At 37.5% G+C, this 14560-nt stretch overlaps 1 protein-coding gene across 13 annotated transcripts in view; it reads left to right on the plus strand.

Annotated features, from left to right (window-relative positions):
• LOC150087201 (bromodomain-containing protein 2-like) overlaps positions 1 to 14560 on the plus strand; it is a 736023-nt gene that overhangs the window by 268665 nt on the left and 452798 nt on the right. For all 13 annotated transcript variants that reach the window (XM_090373020.1, XM_090373014.1, XM_090373018.1 and 10 more), the window contains one exon: positions 532 to 633. In XM_090373020.1, the coding sequence (XP_090229146.1) occupies positions 532 to 633 (102 nt within the window). The remainder of the gene's footprint in view (positions 1 to 531; positions 634 to 14560) is intronic.

A 14560-nucleotide genomic window follows, 5' to 3' on the forward strand; every position in this document is an offset into this window, starting at 1 on the left:
CCTGATAAATGTATAAAAAGACAGTAATGTACATTTATACATCTATTGATGGATAAATGTATTTTTTTTTTATAGTTTTTAAATAAAGATTCTAGTGATATATTTTTATTTATTTTCATCAGCACTACCTGTATGATTAAATTTTCCATTTATTTGTGTTCTAAGTTTTTTTTGGTCTTTTAGGGCTATCTTTTGCTTTACTAATCCAGATTATTTCTAAATCCAGATGACCTCACCCCCCCCCCCATTAATCTGGAGATGTGAGGGTTTACTGTACTTTGATTTTTTTTAGTTAAAATTACGATATTAAAATTTTATTGGTTTTAATGTCTTATGGTTCTTTATGAATAATTGTAATGAATACTAAAGGAATGCAGAGGTAAATGCATAAAGTTGCTACTCCACATTGATATTTTATAATTTTGTTAGTATTTCATGCTGATATTTTAAGGAAGCTGCTAAACAACATTGTCTTTATACTTAAAGATAAGTTGTTTGCTTTTTTTTTTTTTTTTTTAATATTTTCATTAGGGCTATGCATGGCCATTTTATAAACCTGTTGATGCCCAACTTCTTGATCTCCCAGATTATCATGAAGTAATAAAACATCCCATGGATCTAGGAACTGTAAAGGTATGTAACTGTTTAGTTTTTAATTCAGCATTTTAAAATTCATACTTGTTTTAGATGGCAGGAAAATTTATAACCATAAATTTATACTAATAGTAACGGTTTAAAGACAATGGAAAAGTCTGGTAAATCATTTTATTTCAACCAGTAATACCATATTCCAAATTCACTACAGATTTTAAATTGTGGCCACCCTGAACAGTGCTTATTTTGTGCTTTCATATTTTTTTAGCTAGATGTTTTTACGGTGCCTCCGTAGCCAGGTGTGAGTAGGAGCAGCAGTGTGTAGCACACGCTTCTTGATTAGACCGGAGTTCGAGCCAGTGACCACCAAATACAGAGGATGCGGAAAGGTCAGGGAATGACCACCACATATCCCCGGAGCAATATGGCCTTAGTTGCTAATGCTCCTAAAAACCAAATAACAAACAACAAACAGATGTTTTTACTCTGTTCATCACCTAACTTAAACATCTGTCCGTTTAGCATCTGAGAACTGCATTGCCATATGCTATTAATGAGGACTTGAGCTTACCAGCATGAAATTACCACTAAATAATTTCACATTTTGCAGAAACACTTAATGTGATAACGAGAATTTTAGAATTTAGCTAGTAAGATTTGAATGGAATCTCTGTTTTTTTTTTTTTTTTTTTCAACATCACTTTGAATTCTCAGTCTGGAACACAGAACAATTTGAGTGAACTAATATATATAGCAGAAATGGTAGTTAATATTGTATTAGATACTTTTCTGCTTTGCATGATCTACTTGGAACTAATTTGACTTTGATTTAGTTAACAAAGCTTTGATCTGATTTGCAGTAGGTTCTTTTTTATTAGTTGAACTTTGAATCACTAAAAATCATCTAAAATTTTAAGATTGACTTATGTGCTGAGCAGAAAATCTTAAACTTGAATTAAATGTATATGCTTAGGGTCAGAAAACATTAATTGATACCAGTATATTTTCAATTTATCACATATTTTTGCACAAATATCATACCAGACAACACTGATTCTGTGACAGGGAATCTGTCTTTTTTGAAAAAATAAATAAATTAAAAAAAATTAAAAATCCTCAGTTTCTGCATATTTTTATTTATGAATTGGCCATTAGGTGTGCTTCTTCACTTGCATTAATCATGTGGAAGTTGGAGCTTAATTCAGGAATGATTTAATAGGCGCCTCTGTATCCAGGTGAGAAGGAGCAGCAGTGCGCAGCACACGCTTCTTGATTAGACCGGGGTTCGAGCCCGTCACTACCAAATACGGAGGATGCGGAAAGGTCATGGAATGACCACCACATATCCCAGAGCAATATGGCCTTAATTGCTAATGCTCCTAAAAAAAAAACCCAAAAAAAAAAAAAAAATAACAGGAATGATTTAAGCTTGAACTAAACTTAGCAATTGTTTTCTTTCAAATTAAATCCCTAGGGGCACTATAAAGAAGCTGTTCTCTTCTGTGATTATTTGACGGAAAATATATATGGTTTACTGATTGGTATTTAGTGACCTTGGATTTTGCTCCTTTAGTGCCATGTATGGATTGTGTGTTGAGAAGACAGAAGATAATTGATGATATTAGACTTGAATTTCTGTAGATTGTAATTTTTGGGAAATACATGAAGGCAGGTTGTTCCAGAAAACAGAAGTAGAAGGAATAAATGAGGAAAAGTTGCTTCTGTGAGTTTGGAGTTGGGCAGTGAATGGATACTGACTGGTTAGGAATAATATTTCATGGTTGGGTAGATTTGAGATTTGAACAGAGTAAGTAGCAATGTAGAAGTAAAATAAGACTGAAAGCAAAAAATCCAATGTTTTTTATGCAGAGTAAGCAATATCTGTGTTCTGTTATCTTGTCTAGAAATCTGAGTGTCGATGAAGATGAGCAAAGGAGCAGTAGACTTTTCTCCAAGAAATAAGACTGAATTTTAGAGGGATTAAAGTTAATTTAGTTTTCTCTTCGCTCCACTGAAGAATTACCTGGTAATCAGCATTTAATGACTTGATGGAGGATATAAAGCTGTTTTTGCACAGCAAGGTTTTACAAATTGGAAGGTAAAATGTAGTGTTCATTCAACAGGAAAACTATGGATAGAACATTCAGTCAGTGGAAGGACATTAATATCCAAGAGGCAAAAACTGTGAGAGAAAGAACTGGACCTTTTAGAAACACCTGCGTTGGTGGAGACATTAGAAGACAGAGCCATCAGTGATCACTGAAATGAGGGTTAGAAAGAAAACTGGGTACCAAATTGCAAAAAACAGTCAGTAATTCATAAGATGGAAGCTTGTTTAGAAGGCCTTTATGCCAAATGTGATTAAAAGCCTTAGAATGCCAAGGGAAACATCTTGAATTTCAAAAAGCTTTTCCATCGAATTTATTCAAAGATGAGTTAACATAAGCCTAAATATCACCAGTAGATCAAACCGATGGAATTCATATCGGCAATCATTGATCAAATGGGAGGTTTTGAGGTAATTTAAGAGTTGGTGGTTGATGATTACTCCATTATTCTACTCTTTATTTTAGAAAGAGTAGAGGTGCAGCATGTCAATAATTGGACAAGAGAGAGATTTGTCACTCTTTTTCGGGACTGGCTGGATAATGATCAAATTTCCAAGAAGGAAAAACGCCAGCTTTCATAAGAAAGTGTAAAAAGGTGACACAGAACTGAAGTATGACTTTTGACAACAACTGAAAAAAATGCGCTTTGAACCTGGAGCTTTCTTGGCATCAAGATTGTTCAGGAGTCTTCTAATGTCTTTCTGGTGGAAGACTGCAGGAAACATTCAGTGGAGTCTATTGGAGGTTTATGAAGATCATCAATACAGTTGTTAGTTGAAAAGTAGGATGTTAATAGGTTAGCTTTAGATCATGTGTTAGAACAAAATGGCTTTAAGCACTGGGAAAGGAAAAATGAGAGTAGATGTGTGTTATAGGCCTAATGAATCTGATGAGTATGATGAGATTGTGCAGAGAAATAGAGTGGGCCAATAAATCAGAATGTCCCATAATGGGGGATTTTAACTTTCCAGATATCGACTGGAACTTGTGGTTGGTCACTTGCACACTAGCAAGACTTTTATAGATTTATTGGATGACTGTTTTCTACAGCAATGTGTTCGAGAGGCAACCAGAGGAAGTAATACTCTTGATCTGATTATCAGCAGTGATTATTCATGCATTAAGAATTTGCAGATAAAGGAACCGCTGGGTGACAGTGATCACAGTGTACTTATGTGGGAATTACTTGAAGATGTAACTACCATCAGAGCTAAAGGGAAGGACTATTCCTTTTGTATAGGTGACTACTGGGGTCTCAGACAGTTTTTAAATTCAGTACAGTGGGATCAACTGATGATGTTACCAATGTTAATATGTTAAATTCTAAATGGGAAGCCTTCAGGGACTTAATTTTGGAGGCTACTAGGCTTTTCATTCCAACTAAGAAATAACATTAGCATTAGCATTAGCATTAGTAGAGGCATTTGATGCAAGAAAGCAAGCTTATGCAGCATCAGCCAAAAAAGGGTTTGTACACCTCTATCAGATCACCCCGCTGGTGCCTAGTTTCCAGACACTGTAATTTGCAAAACTTAAGCCTTTCTTCATAAGAGAACCCCTTTGTCCCATTCACCAATCTAGTTGCCCTTCTCTGTACTCGTTCCAGCAGCTCTACATCCTTCCTGAAATGAGGCCTCCAGGCCTGTATACAGTACTCTAGGTGTGGCCTGACCATTGCCTTATACAAGGGAATAATCACCTCCTTATCCCTGCTAGAAAAATTCCGTTCAAGGTTTAGGCCTAAATGGATGTCAGATGAATTAATGAGGCTTGTGGCAGAGAAGAAAAATGTATGGAATGCATATAAAGTATCAGGTAACACAGAAGCCTATGGCAGATATAAACTAGTCTGTAATCAAATCAGAAAGGAGGTTAGGCAGGCGATGGCAGATTATAAGAAATCTTTGGCAAAGGATGCAAAGAATTCTTTACTTATGTAAATTCTAGAAGGAAAGGGATGAATCAGATTGAACCACTTAACATAGATGGGTTGACTATTGATGATCATGCTCAGGTAGCTGATGAACTGAATGAGTATTTTGCATCTGCATTCACAAATGAGGAGTTATTCAATGAGGGGAGTGCCAGAAGTTTATCAAACTCTAACAGGGAGCTAAGTGATTTTGTAATAACTGAGAGTAAAGTGGAGGAGAAATTGAAGTTAAACAAAAAAGGCACCTAGGGCGGATGGGATCTATCCAGTTATATTAAAGGAGGCAGCAGAGGAAGGAAGCAAACCCTTAGCCTGGACCTGGAGCTTTCTTAGCATCAAGATTCATCAAAATCCTTCTGATATCCTTTTGACGGAAGACCACAGGAGGCATTGAATGGAGCATGTTAGGAATGGTGGGAGGTGTTTTACCAAGATCATTAATACATGAGCTCGAAGAAAAATGGGATGCTAGCAGGTCAGCTTTATCCTTGGCTGAAGTGACAACAGAACCATCTGGTTTGGACAGAGGTGGGAGCAGAGATGGGCAAAAGTTGCGGCCAATAGCTTTGGCAAGAGACCAGAATGTTCGGCTACCATTAGGGCAAGAAGCAAGTTTTCTACTCTTAGCCTGTTCAAACTCTAGTTTGGACTGATTAATAACTGCTTTACAATTGTTGCAAGCTTTGGTGTAGGCAGAAAATGAAACTGAAGAATTAGAAACAAGCCAATTACGATATGCAACGTTCTTCTCTTGGACAGCCTTAGCACATTTATTGGAAAACCAAGGTTTAGATAAAGGACGAGATTTTAAAGTGGAGTGTGGGATAAAGGATTCCATTCCTGCAAGAATAATTTCACTGACACGATCTGAGGAAACGTTGACATCAGAAGTTTTGAAACAGTAATCAGACCAAGGAAAAGAAGAAAAGAAGTCTCGCAGGTCATCCCATTTTGCATTCTTGTAATGCCAAACAATACGAGGTTTGGAATAGCCATGAGATAAAGGTTCCATTGGAGAAGAGACAATCACCAAGTTGTGATCTGAAGTGCCTAAAGGACCTCTCACTTCAACCTTGTACTTAGAAGGGTTGTTTGTGAGAAAAAGATCAAGCATATTGGCTGTATGATTAGGATTGTCCGGTATTCTTGTAGGTAAATGAACAATCTGTGCTAGGTCATTAGTAATTGCAAAAGCCTCAGCATCTCGACCTGCTGGGTTGGTGTGACTAGAAAATGGAAGCCAGCTGGAGTTGTGAACGTTAAAATCACCAAGGAAAATTACCTCACTGTTAGGAAAGTTGGACTGGAGAAAGTCAAGTTGCAAAGAGAGGAAGAAATTTGGGCATCTGAGATGAGCAGTAGTTGAATCAACTGATAACTGAGATTCAGTCAGAAAAAGTACATGGGGTTTGGAAGACTGCAAGTGGAAATGGACATCGTTGAGATTAGAATTGAGACCACGTATATTTGTGAAATGAATTAGGAAGTCCTTGGGAGGTTTAGATCTTTTCACAGATAAGCGTGCTCTATTATTTTCACAATTCATGGTGTATTCAATAGTAAGAAAAAGTGGGTGGGACATGCTGTATGAAGTAATGAAATTTTTTGATATGGCGTACATGTGGTAAGAATATACCCAGATCCTTGACATAACGTGGCCTCGACAATGCTCCCCGCATACACACTACGCGGACTCCCTCCAGTCACTATCTGGCAGAGTAGAGGTAGCAAGATTATACACTAGCTGATCCGGAAGCTTCCTAGAGAGTTACCAATAGGTTCAGTCCAGTGTACTAACTAGCGGCCGGCCTGCGAACACCGTTTTAGAGCTGTACCCTCGAAATGTAAGGAATATTGGATCTTGCCACGACATTCATCATAACCTCAAAAATCATCAATCATACTGCATGATGGAAGAGATAGGGAAGGGTTGGCCGGAACTTAGCTCTAGAGACTAAACATGGGTTCCACCACTTCAAGCCTCCAATAAGCAAAGTGGTGGTATTTCACCGGTTGATGAGAGTCATCTACCACCTAGTACTGCCTGGTAACATAGAGGGGCGGCGTTCCTCCATGTGGTGTGGGCGCCACACCTCGACCCCTGCTTACGTTGGTTCACACCTGGGTGGTCACCCACCATGTACTTGTGCATGAAGGTTATACCCAGGATTACTAACAGTCCCACCATCGTGAAGGTGCAAGCAGAGGATTTGGCTGTCATAGACCGTCCGGACTTCGCCGAAATTGGGTCCACTTTGACTTGAGTGTCACCCGAATATCAGTTCCATCAGCGTTTTAGACTCCCAGGTAGCAAGTACAACTTGTCTGGCATATCTGAGAGAATGTCTGTGACCAACCTCAAGGACTGGGCAGGCCTTTGGAACGAATGGATGGGTGAAGTGGAAGGGAGATTAATGAAATTGGGAGAAAAGTAGTGGCAACAGATGAATTTCATAGAATGAGATTAGATCTTTCTGTTGGTTTGATTATTCTTGATGAATTCAGTAGATGAAGTAGAGTGCCCACCCTATATTAATCATTGAGATATTTAGATATGGTGTACACATATCAAGAATATATCCAGCTTCTTGACATAATGTGGCCTCAATTGTGCTTCCCCCAATGCACTATACAGACTCCCTCCAGTGCAGAGCAGAGTCAGCAAGATTATACACTAGACCAGCATTTCCCAAACTGGGGTCCGTAGACCAATTCCAGGGGGTCTGCAAAATGGTGGTTGATTGTGTATATATATATAGATACAGTCGATTCCGTTTATTTGGGACACATCGGGACTAGTGCATTTTGGCCCGATTAAGTGGCTGCCCCAGTTATGCGATTTAACTATTTACATGAAACTAAGTTTCTAGTAAATAGTTAAAAATACAGCTTTACGATTGATGATTTTCTGTACGACCAAATCACTTTACGATGGACTCACCGTAGTAAAGTCCTGTTTACTGTACGATATGTAGTAAGCGCTGGTCATTGTGAGCACGTTTGTGAATTAAAGTTTAATTCTATTAAACAGCGATTCTAATTTGCGAAAATAGAAGGAATATTATCCACAGGCTATAAAAGTAAAGATATAGTGTATTAAGTACAAATTTACACTTTATAATGTTACCAATTAAAAAATTAAATGATACGTGAAATTCGGAAGAATATTTTCCACAGGTTAGCAAAATAAAAATTAATTTACGCTTACTTGCATAGCTTAATTAATACGCACTGTAATATGAACATACTAACTAGTTGACATTTCTGTTCACTGACATTTGTGGGTAGGGGTTAAAATTTAAAACAGTAAAAAAGATAAGCAATCAATAACAAAGAACACGGGCACACACAAATTGCAAGTAACACGATAGCACAAGTGAGAACGGAGTAACGAAGCTTAAAAAATAGGAATGAAGAGCAGATTCTGAAAATTAATTTTTTTATATGATTGAAACACTTACAAGAAAAGCCCAATAAACAGGGGACTGCTAATTGTTTTATGGTTGTGACCTCCAAAAATCCGACCGAACCACTTGATATGGTCGGAGACAATCGTAGGGTAATCTCGAGTGCTGCGGTCTCCTGCCCCGATTAAACGGCACGTTGTCCCAATTAAGCGAAGTAAACCCTGACTATTTTCTCGATTGGGTCTGTTCTTTAAGATTTATCCCAAATAAACGGCTGCTCCAATTAACCGGTGGCCCAAATAAGCGGAATCCACTGTATATACAAATATTTATTTAATTCAATAGATATAGCATAAAATGGAGGTGAATATCTGCAACCTACAAAGGACCCTATCACCTCTGTATACAGCAAAGCCAATCAAAATCATAATAATTCCATATTTACAAAATCTAAAAAACAAAAATACAGAAAAATGCCAAATTTTAATAGATATTATTGAAATAGGTTTACAAAGAAAGGCATGTTGATGAAAGTATATCAGGGTTAATGTCTTAGTTTGCAGATGATATGAAGGTTGGCAGGATTGTTAATGACAGTAATGTTAGTACACTACTGCAACAGGATCTGGAAAAGTTGAGCAGATAGGCTTAGAAGTGGCAACTGAAGTTTAATATTGACATTTGTCAATATTAAACTGCATATGGGTAGCAGTAATCCCAGAGTAACATACCAAATGGGTGGTACGACACGCAAGGTAGTGGAGAATGGAAAGGACCTGAGGTAATTGTGCAGTCAGATACAAAGTTTTCTGAGCAGTGCAGACTGGCTGCAAGAGTAGCTCATGGTGTCTTGTGAATGATATACAGGAATTTTGTTAGCAGAGATAAAGAGGTGGTTGTCCCCTTGTATAAGGCAGTGGTCAGACCACTGCCTTATACTTGAGTAATGCATCCAGGTCTGGAGGCTTCATTTTAGGAAGGATGTAGAGCTGCTGGAACGAGTGCAGAGAAGAGAACAACATTGATGAGTGCAACAAAGGGTTGCTGTTATCAAAAAAGGCTTAAGTTCTGCAAATTGCAGCATCTGGAGACTAGGTATCTGTGAGGTGATCTAATTGAGTTTTATAAGGCCTTGAATGGATTGAGCAAGCTTAATGCTAATAAGATTCTTCCTCTGATTTCAGATTACTCACCTGAGTGGGCATAAATTCGAATTGAGGAAAGACAATTGTAGAATAGATGTGTGGAAATTAGGCTTTACCCAGCGGGTGGTTGATAGTTGGAACAAAATTACATCTGTTGTAGTGGAGGTCAGCAACTTAAATAAGTTCAAGGCAGAACTAGACAAATGTTTGTAGTAAATGGATGGGAAAAATGGGAAGTTTTTTTTTTTTTTTTTCTTTGGCTGATGCTGTATAAGCTCACTTTCTTGCATCATATACCCTACTAATGCTAACAAGCAAGGTGTCTGTTCTTAAGATAGGTTTCGCTCTTAACAGAGACCTTGCTTATTGCTGTGGATCCTTCTGTTTTGGCTGCCTGTCCCATGAAGACGTAGTTAAAATCTTAGGACCGGCATCATTAAGTACTTTATTAATTTTATGTTAACTTTAATTTTATATAATTTCACGTAATCTGCAGGCATTTTACTTTTACTTTGCAGGCATTTTCAATTTATTCCATTGTAATTACACTTGACAGGTCAGCACTCCTACCCAATACACTGATCATATACATTTGCCTGTATTTCATTATGGCTGCTGAGTATATCTGCTCTAACTAATAGTGACCCTTACCATAATCCGGTTTAATAAATTAATATTTTTTCGTTCTTTTTTAGAAGTTCAGTCTTGTCACTACATTCTATTATACAGGGTGTCTCAAAAATATTGGTACAAACGTTTAGGGGAGGTAGGTAACATCTAAAGGAATGTGAATTGCATAGGAATCCAAAACCGGAAACGTCACCGTAAGTCGGTAGATGGTGCTGTTCATCCGTTCACGAGAGGGAAAATTTCTGGTTTACTCATTTAAGCAGTAATCGCCGCACGAAGAGCATGCATAGATATATGAACTGTGAGCTGGCAGACATGTACCAGACCACCGTTTGTTTGCACATGTGCATCAAAATTTGTGCGATTATGGGACATTTAGAGGTAACAGGAGTAGTGCGGGCAGACCACGTTCAACGCGAACTCTCGCCGTGGAAGAAAGTGTGTTGAATGCCGTCTAGAATAATCCTACTACCAGCACACGTGCCGTTGCCTCTGTCTTAGGAGTGTCTCGTTGTGTACAGCGTGTCTGGCACCACGATTCCTTACACCCCTTTCATCTCCAAAGGGTTCATTTACTGCTCCCCCAAGATCATCCTGCACGTGTGGCTTTTACGCAGTGGTTTCTCCAAGAAAGTGTTCGACTTGAATTTTCCAGCCTATGTTTTGTTCACGGATGAGGCTTATTTCACTCGCGAAGGCTTATTCAATCAGCGCAATGCTCATGTGTGGCCGCACGACAACCTACACGGTGTGTGCCCCCATGCGGCACAACATCGCTTCGCATATAAATGTGTAGACAGGTATGGTTGGTGACTGTTTAGTCGGCCCATACCTGTTACCATCCCACATGAACTCCGCTAAATATTGGATCTTTCTTGAACAAGTTCTATCAGTGTTACGTGACGATATTCCAGCAAATGTGAGACCCAACATTTGGTTTCAACATGACGGGGCCCTTGCCCATTATGGAAGGTGTGTTCGTGACCATTTGAACAGGCGTTTTGGTGTCAGTGGATTGGCCGCGGTGGACCCGTTGCCTGGTCCCCACGCTCACCTGATTTATTGAGCCTTGATTTCTTTCTGTGGGGGCCCTCAAATCTATCATGTATGAATCGCCAGTGGAGATGGAAATGGATCTCTGACGAGACCCGTCTGCGCTGCTGCTACTGTCAAAGAAACTCCAGGTGCGTTCGACCGTCTCTGCCAATCCATGCTGCGTTGGTGTCATGCATGCATCAAGTCTCATGGTGGAACCTTCGAGCATATGTTGTAACATCATGAAATGCATCCATCTCGTACTCCATTGTTAATATTATGTCAAATAAATATTTGACATATTTATTTGACATAATATTAACAATGTTAAAACAGTGTATCTGAAAACAGTGTATCTGTTTGCCACTAATTACTGTCTAATTACTGTCTCGGCTACGGAGGACGGCCTCCGTAGCCGAGTGGGCAGGAGCGGGAGTGCAGTAGCACACGCTCTTTGAGTAGACCGGGGTTCAAGCCCCTGACTGCTGAATACGGTTGATCTGCCAACCCGCACTGGACCAGCGTGGCAGATTATGGTCCATTTCCCTCAACATGAATTGTTGAGGAGGCTTCCATCCTGCAGTGGGTTGATAATGGCTGCACTTTACTTTTTACTTTTTACTGTCTTGTGTCATTTCTGCTTCTTGTGCCTCTGCTACTACTTTCCCGTGACGTTTCCGGCTATGGATTCCTATGCGATTCACATTCCTTTAGATGTTACCTACCTCCCCTAAATGTTTGTACCAATATTTTTGAGACGCCCTCTATATATATATATATATATACGGCAGACTCTCGATTTACCGGGACACTTCAAATAAAAAAAAATTTAAAAAATCAACCAGAAATCATAAAATTCAAGTAATAACTAGAATAGGTATAAACATGTTTTGCAAGTGTTAAGTAAGTGACAAGAAGCACCATTATAAGTCGTCATTGGGAGATTAGTGTACGTGTTATCTTTAGTTTAGTTTGTTTTAGTAAGTCGCGTTGATTGTTGTGTTTTGTCGCACCGCAAAAGGACAAATTGTGTTTCATTATTTATGTTGTGAGTGTCGGTATTTTATTTTATTTATTTATTTTTTTATTTAGAAATCGAAAAAATCATGGGCAAACACACGAGTTGTGCTTTCAATAAAACAAAAACTTGAAGTTATTCAAAAGTTTGAAAACAGTGTATCTGTTAAATCTCTAATGAACCATTATAATGTTGATGACCAAACCATACGCAACACTGTAAAAAATAAAGGGAAGCTATTCTATTTAAAATGGACATCATAAAAATAAAGGGAAGCATCGTATTGGACATGTGAGTAGTGCGTGGTAAGTTTTTTATCTATCGCCATACTTTTTACGTAGGTTGCTGAACATTTTTCAATACAGTAAGTCCAAAACTTACGTAGCTTCGGACTTACGTTACCTTAGACAGAATATGAGAAGCGCTGAAGCAATGAAGTCAACTGTAATAACCAAGTCTACGAAACACATATCAGTTTTTACAGTACAATAACATGCATTTTTTCTTCATTTCGTTTTCTTTTCTTATGTGCCACTACGGCTACTTCACGGGTGTCCCCAGATAATTTAATTGAACTAATTAAAAATATATAACTATTTTTCTTCATTCTTCTGAGGATATTAAATGGTTTTGTAATTTTGGCATATCAGGGTTATAATAGCAATATTATATTAGTCATTTCTGAGTTTTACGAACTCAGGAATGACTAATATAATAAGTATTAATAAGAAGATCTGTAACATACTCTTACGTATGTTATGGAAGGACTTAGTATATTTTTAGATTAGCCGGGAAATCGATTATCCGAGAATTTTTTTTATTTTTATTTTTTATTTTATTTATTTATTTATTTTTTTTTTTTACCATTTATCCTGGAAAATCAAGAGTCTACTATATATATATATATATATATATAAAATGATAAAGATGCCATGAAATTACTGAAAGTCTTAGTAAACAGGAATGAGAAATTAAAATATATATAAGACTGGGTTATGGATCCGGGGTACTGTGGTAAATGTGGAAAAAAAACAGCAACCATTATGAAAAATAGACAAAAAGATAAATGTCAGTGTATTTGTGCATTTGGTAGGGGAGTTGAGCTGTCAGGTGTAATAACCATGGAAGAATTGAGAGAACCTGTATGCTAAAAAACAAATTACCTGAAATAAAATGCAATTAATATAAGCATAATTATTATAAGTACCTAAAGCTGTGGGTCCTAGGACTTTAACTACTTCAACGTAGTAGTTAAAGTCCTAGGATTTTAGTTGCCTATGTCAAAGTGTCTATGAAAATGGAAATTAAAAGTAGACGAGGTGCCAGAACTAAGAGATGTTTAAGGGATAGTGGAAGTGAAGTAGTGGTTAAACATGTGAAAGAATTTGAAAAACTTAGTGCAAAAATGAACTGGGACTGAGGAGAGAAAAAAAAAGGAATATACAAGTATACAATAAAGATATTATTATTAGATAAATAACACTATATTCAGATATGGGGGCAATTTTAGCAAGAGGTCAAATCAGGGGATGGCAAATATGCAACATCTGAATATAGTAGATGAAAATATGATACGTAGCCAGGAAATTCATCAGGTTACTACTCCTGACTATGTATCAGGCAACACCTCCGTAGCCAGGTGGGAAGGAGCAGCAGTGCGTAGCACACGCTTCTTAATTAGACCCGGGTTTGAGCCCGTCACCACCAAATACGGAGGATGCAGAAAGGTCAGGGAATGACCACCGCATATCCCAGAGCAATATGGCCTTAGTTGCTAATGCTCCTAAAAACCAAATAACAAACAAACTATGTATCAGGCACCTGCGTTTCCAAACTTGTCTGTAGTATTAGAAAAAGGGGCCCCTTTTAACATAATACTAGTAGACAAGGTAGTCTCTACACAGTGTAAAAATGTAAATTAAAATAAATAGAAATATATACAAATTTACAAAGGTGTAATGTGGAATATAATACAAATGTATGTGAAGTGCATAAAAAAGTATAGACAAGCAAATGGTTTAGGGAATGGTAAATTCTAGGGGAAGGAAGGGGAGAAAAGATGTTCAAAAGAAAGTGAAAATAGCGATAGGATTTAGGATAAACGGAGCGTTCGTATCACCCTCGTATTGCACTAATAGTTTTACAAATGGAGAAAAAATAGAAAAAGACAGTATAAAGAAAAAAAGTGTAGAAAAAGTCAGTATAAAGAAAAAAGTGTAGAAAAAGTCAGTATAAAGAAAAAAAAAGTGTAGAGAAAGACAGTATAAAGAAAAAAAGTGTAGAAAAAGTTATTAAAAATACTGAACTTACTGGGTGTGTAAAGCCTAACCTTAAAGAAAGGGTTCTGGTATAAGCAAGTGTTAGTAAAAATGGGTGTTAATATCATAGGCTTGTATATTTGCCACCCTTTTTTTAATATTACAGACAAGTTTGGAAACGCAGTGTCTGATACATAGTCAGGAGTAGTCCTTTGATGAATTTCCTGGCTATGTATCATATTTCCATCTACTATATTATGATGTTGCATGTTTGCCATCCCCTGATTCGACCTCTCGCTAAAATTGCCTTCCCATATCTGAATATAGTGTTATTTATTTATTTATTTATTTACTTGTATATTCCTTTTTTTTTTTTTTTTTTTTTTTTCTTCTTTTATCCTTTTCTCCTCAGTCCCAGTTCATTTTTGCACT

The sequence above is a fragment of the Mastigoproctus giganteus genome, chromosome 4 (assembly GCF_048544385.1).
Source record: "Mastigoproctus giganteus isolate SK-2022 chromosome 4, ASM4854438v1, whole genome shotgun sequence".
Lineage (NCBI taxonomy): Eukaryota > Metazoa > Arthropoda > Arachnida > Uropygi > Thelyphonidae > Mastigoproctus > Mastigoproctus giganteus.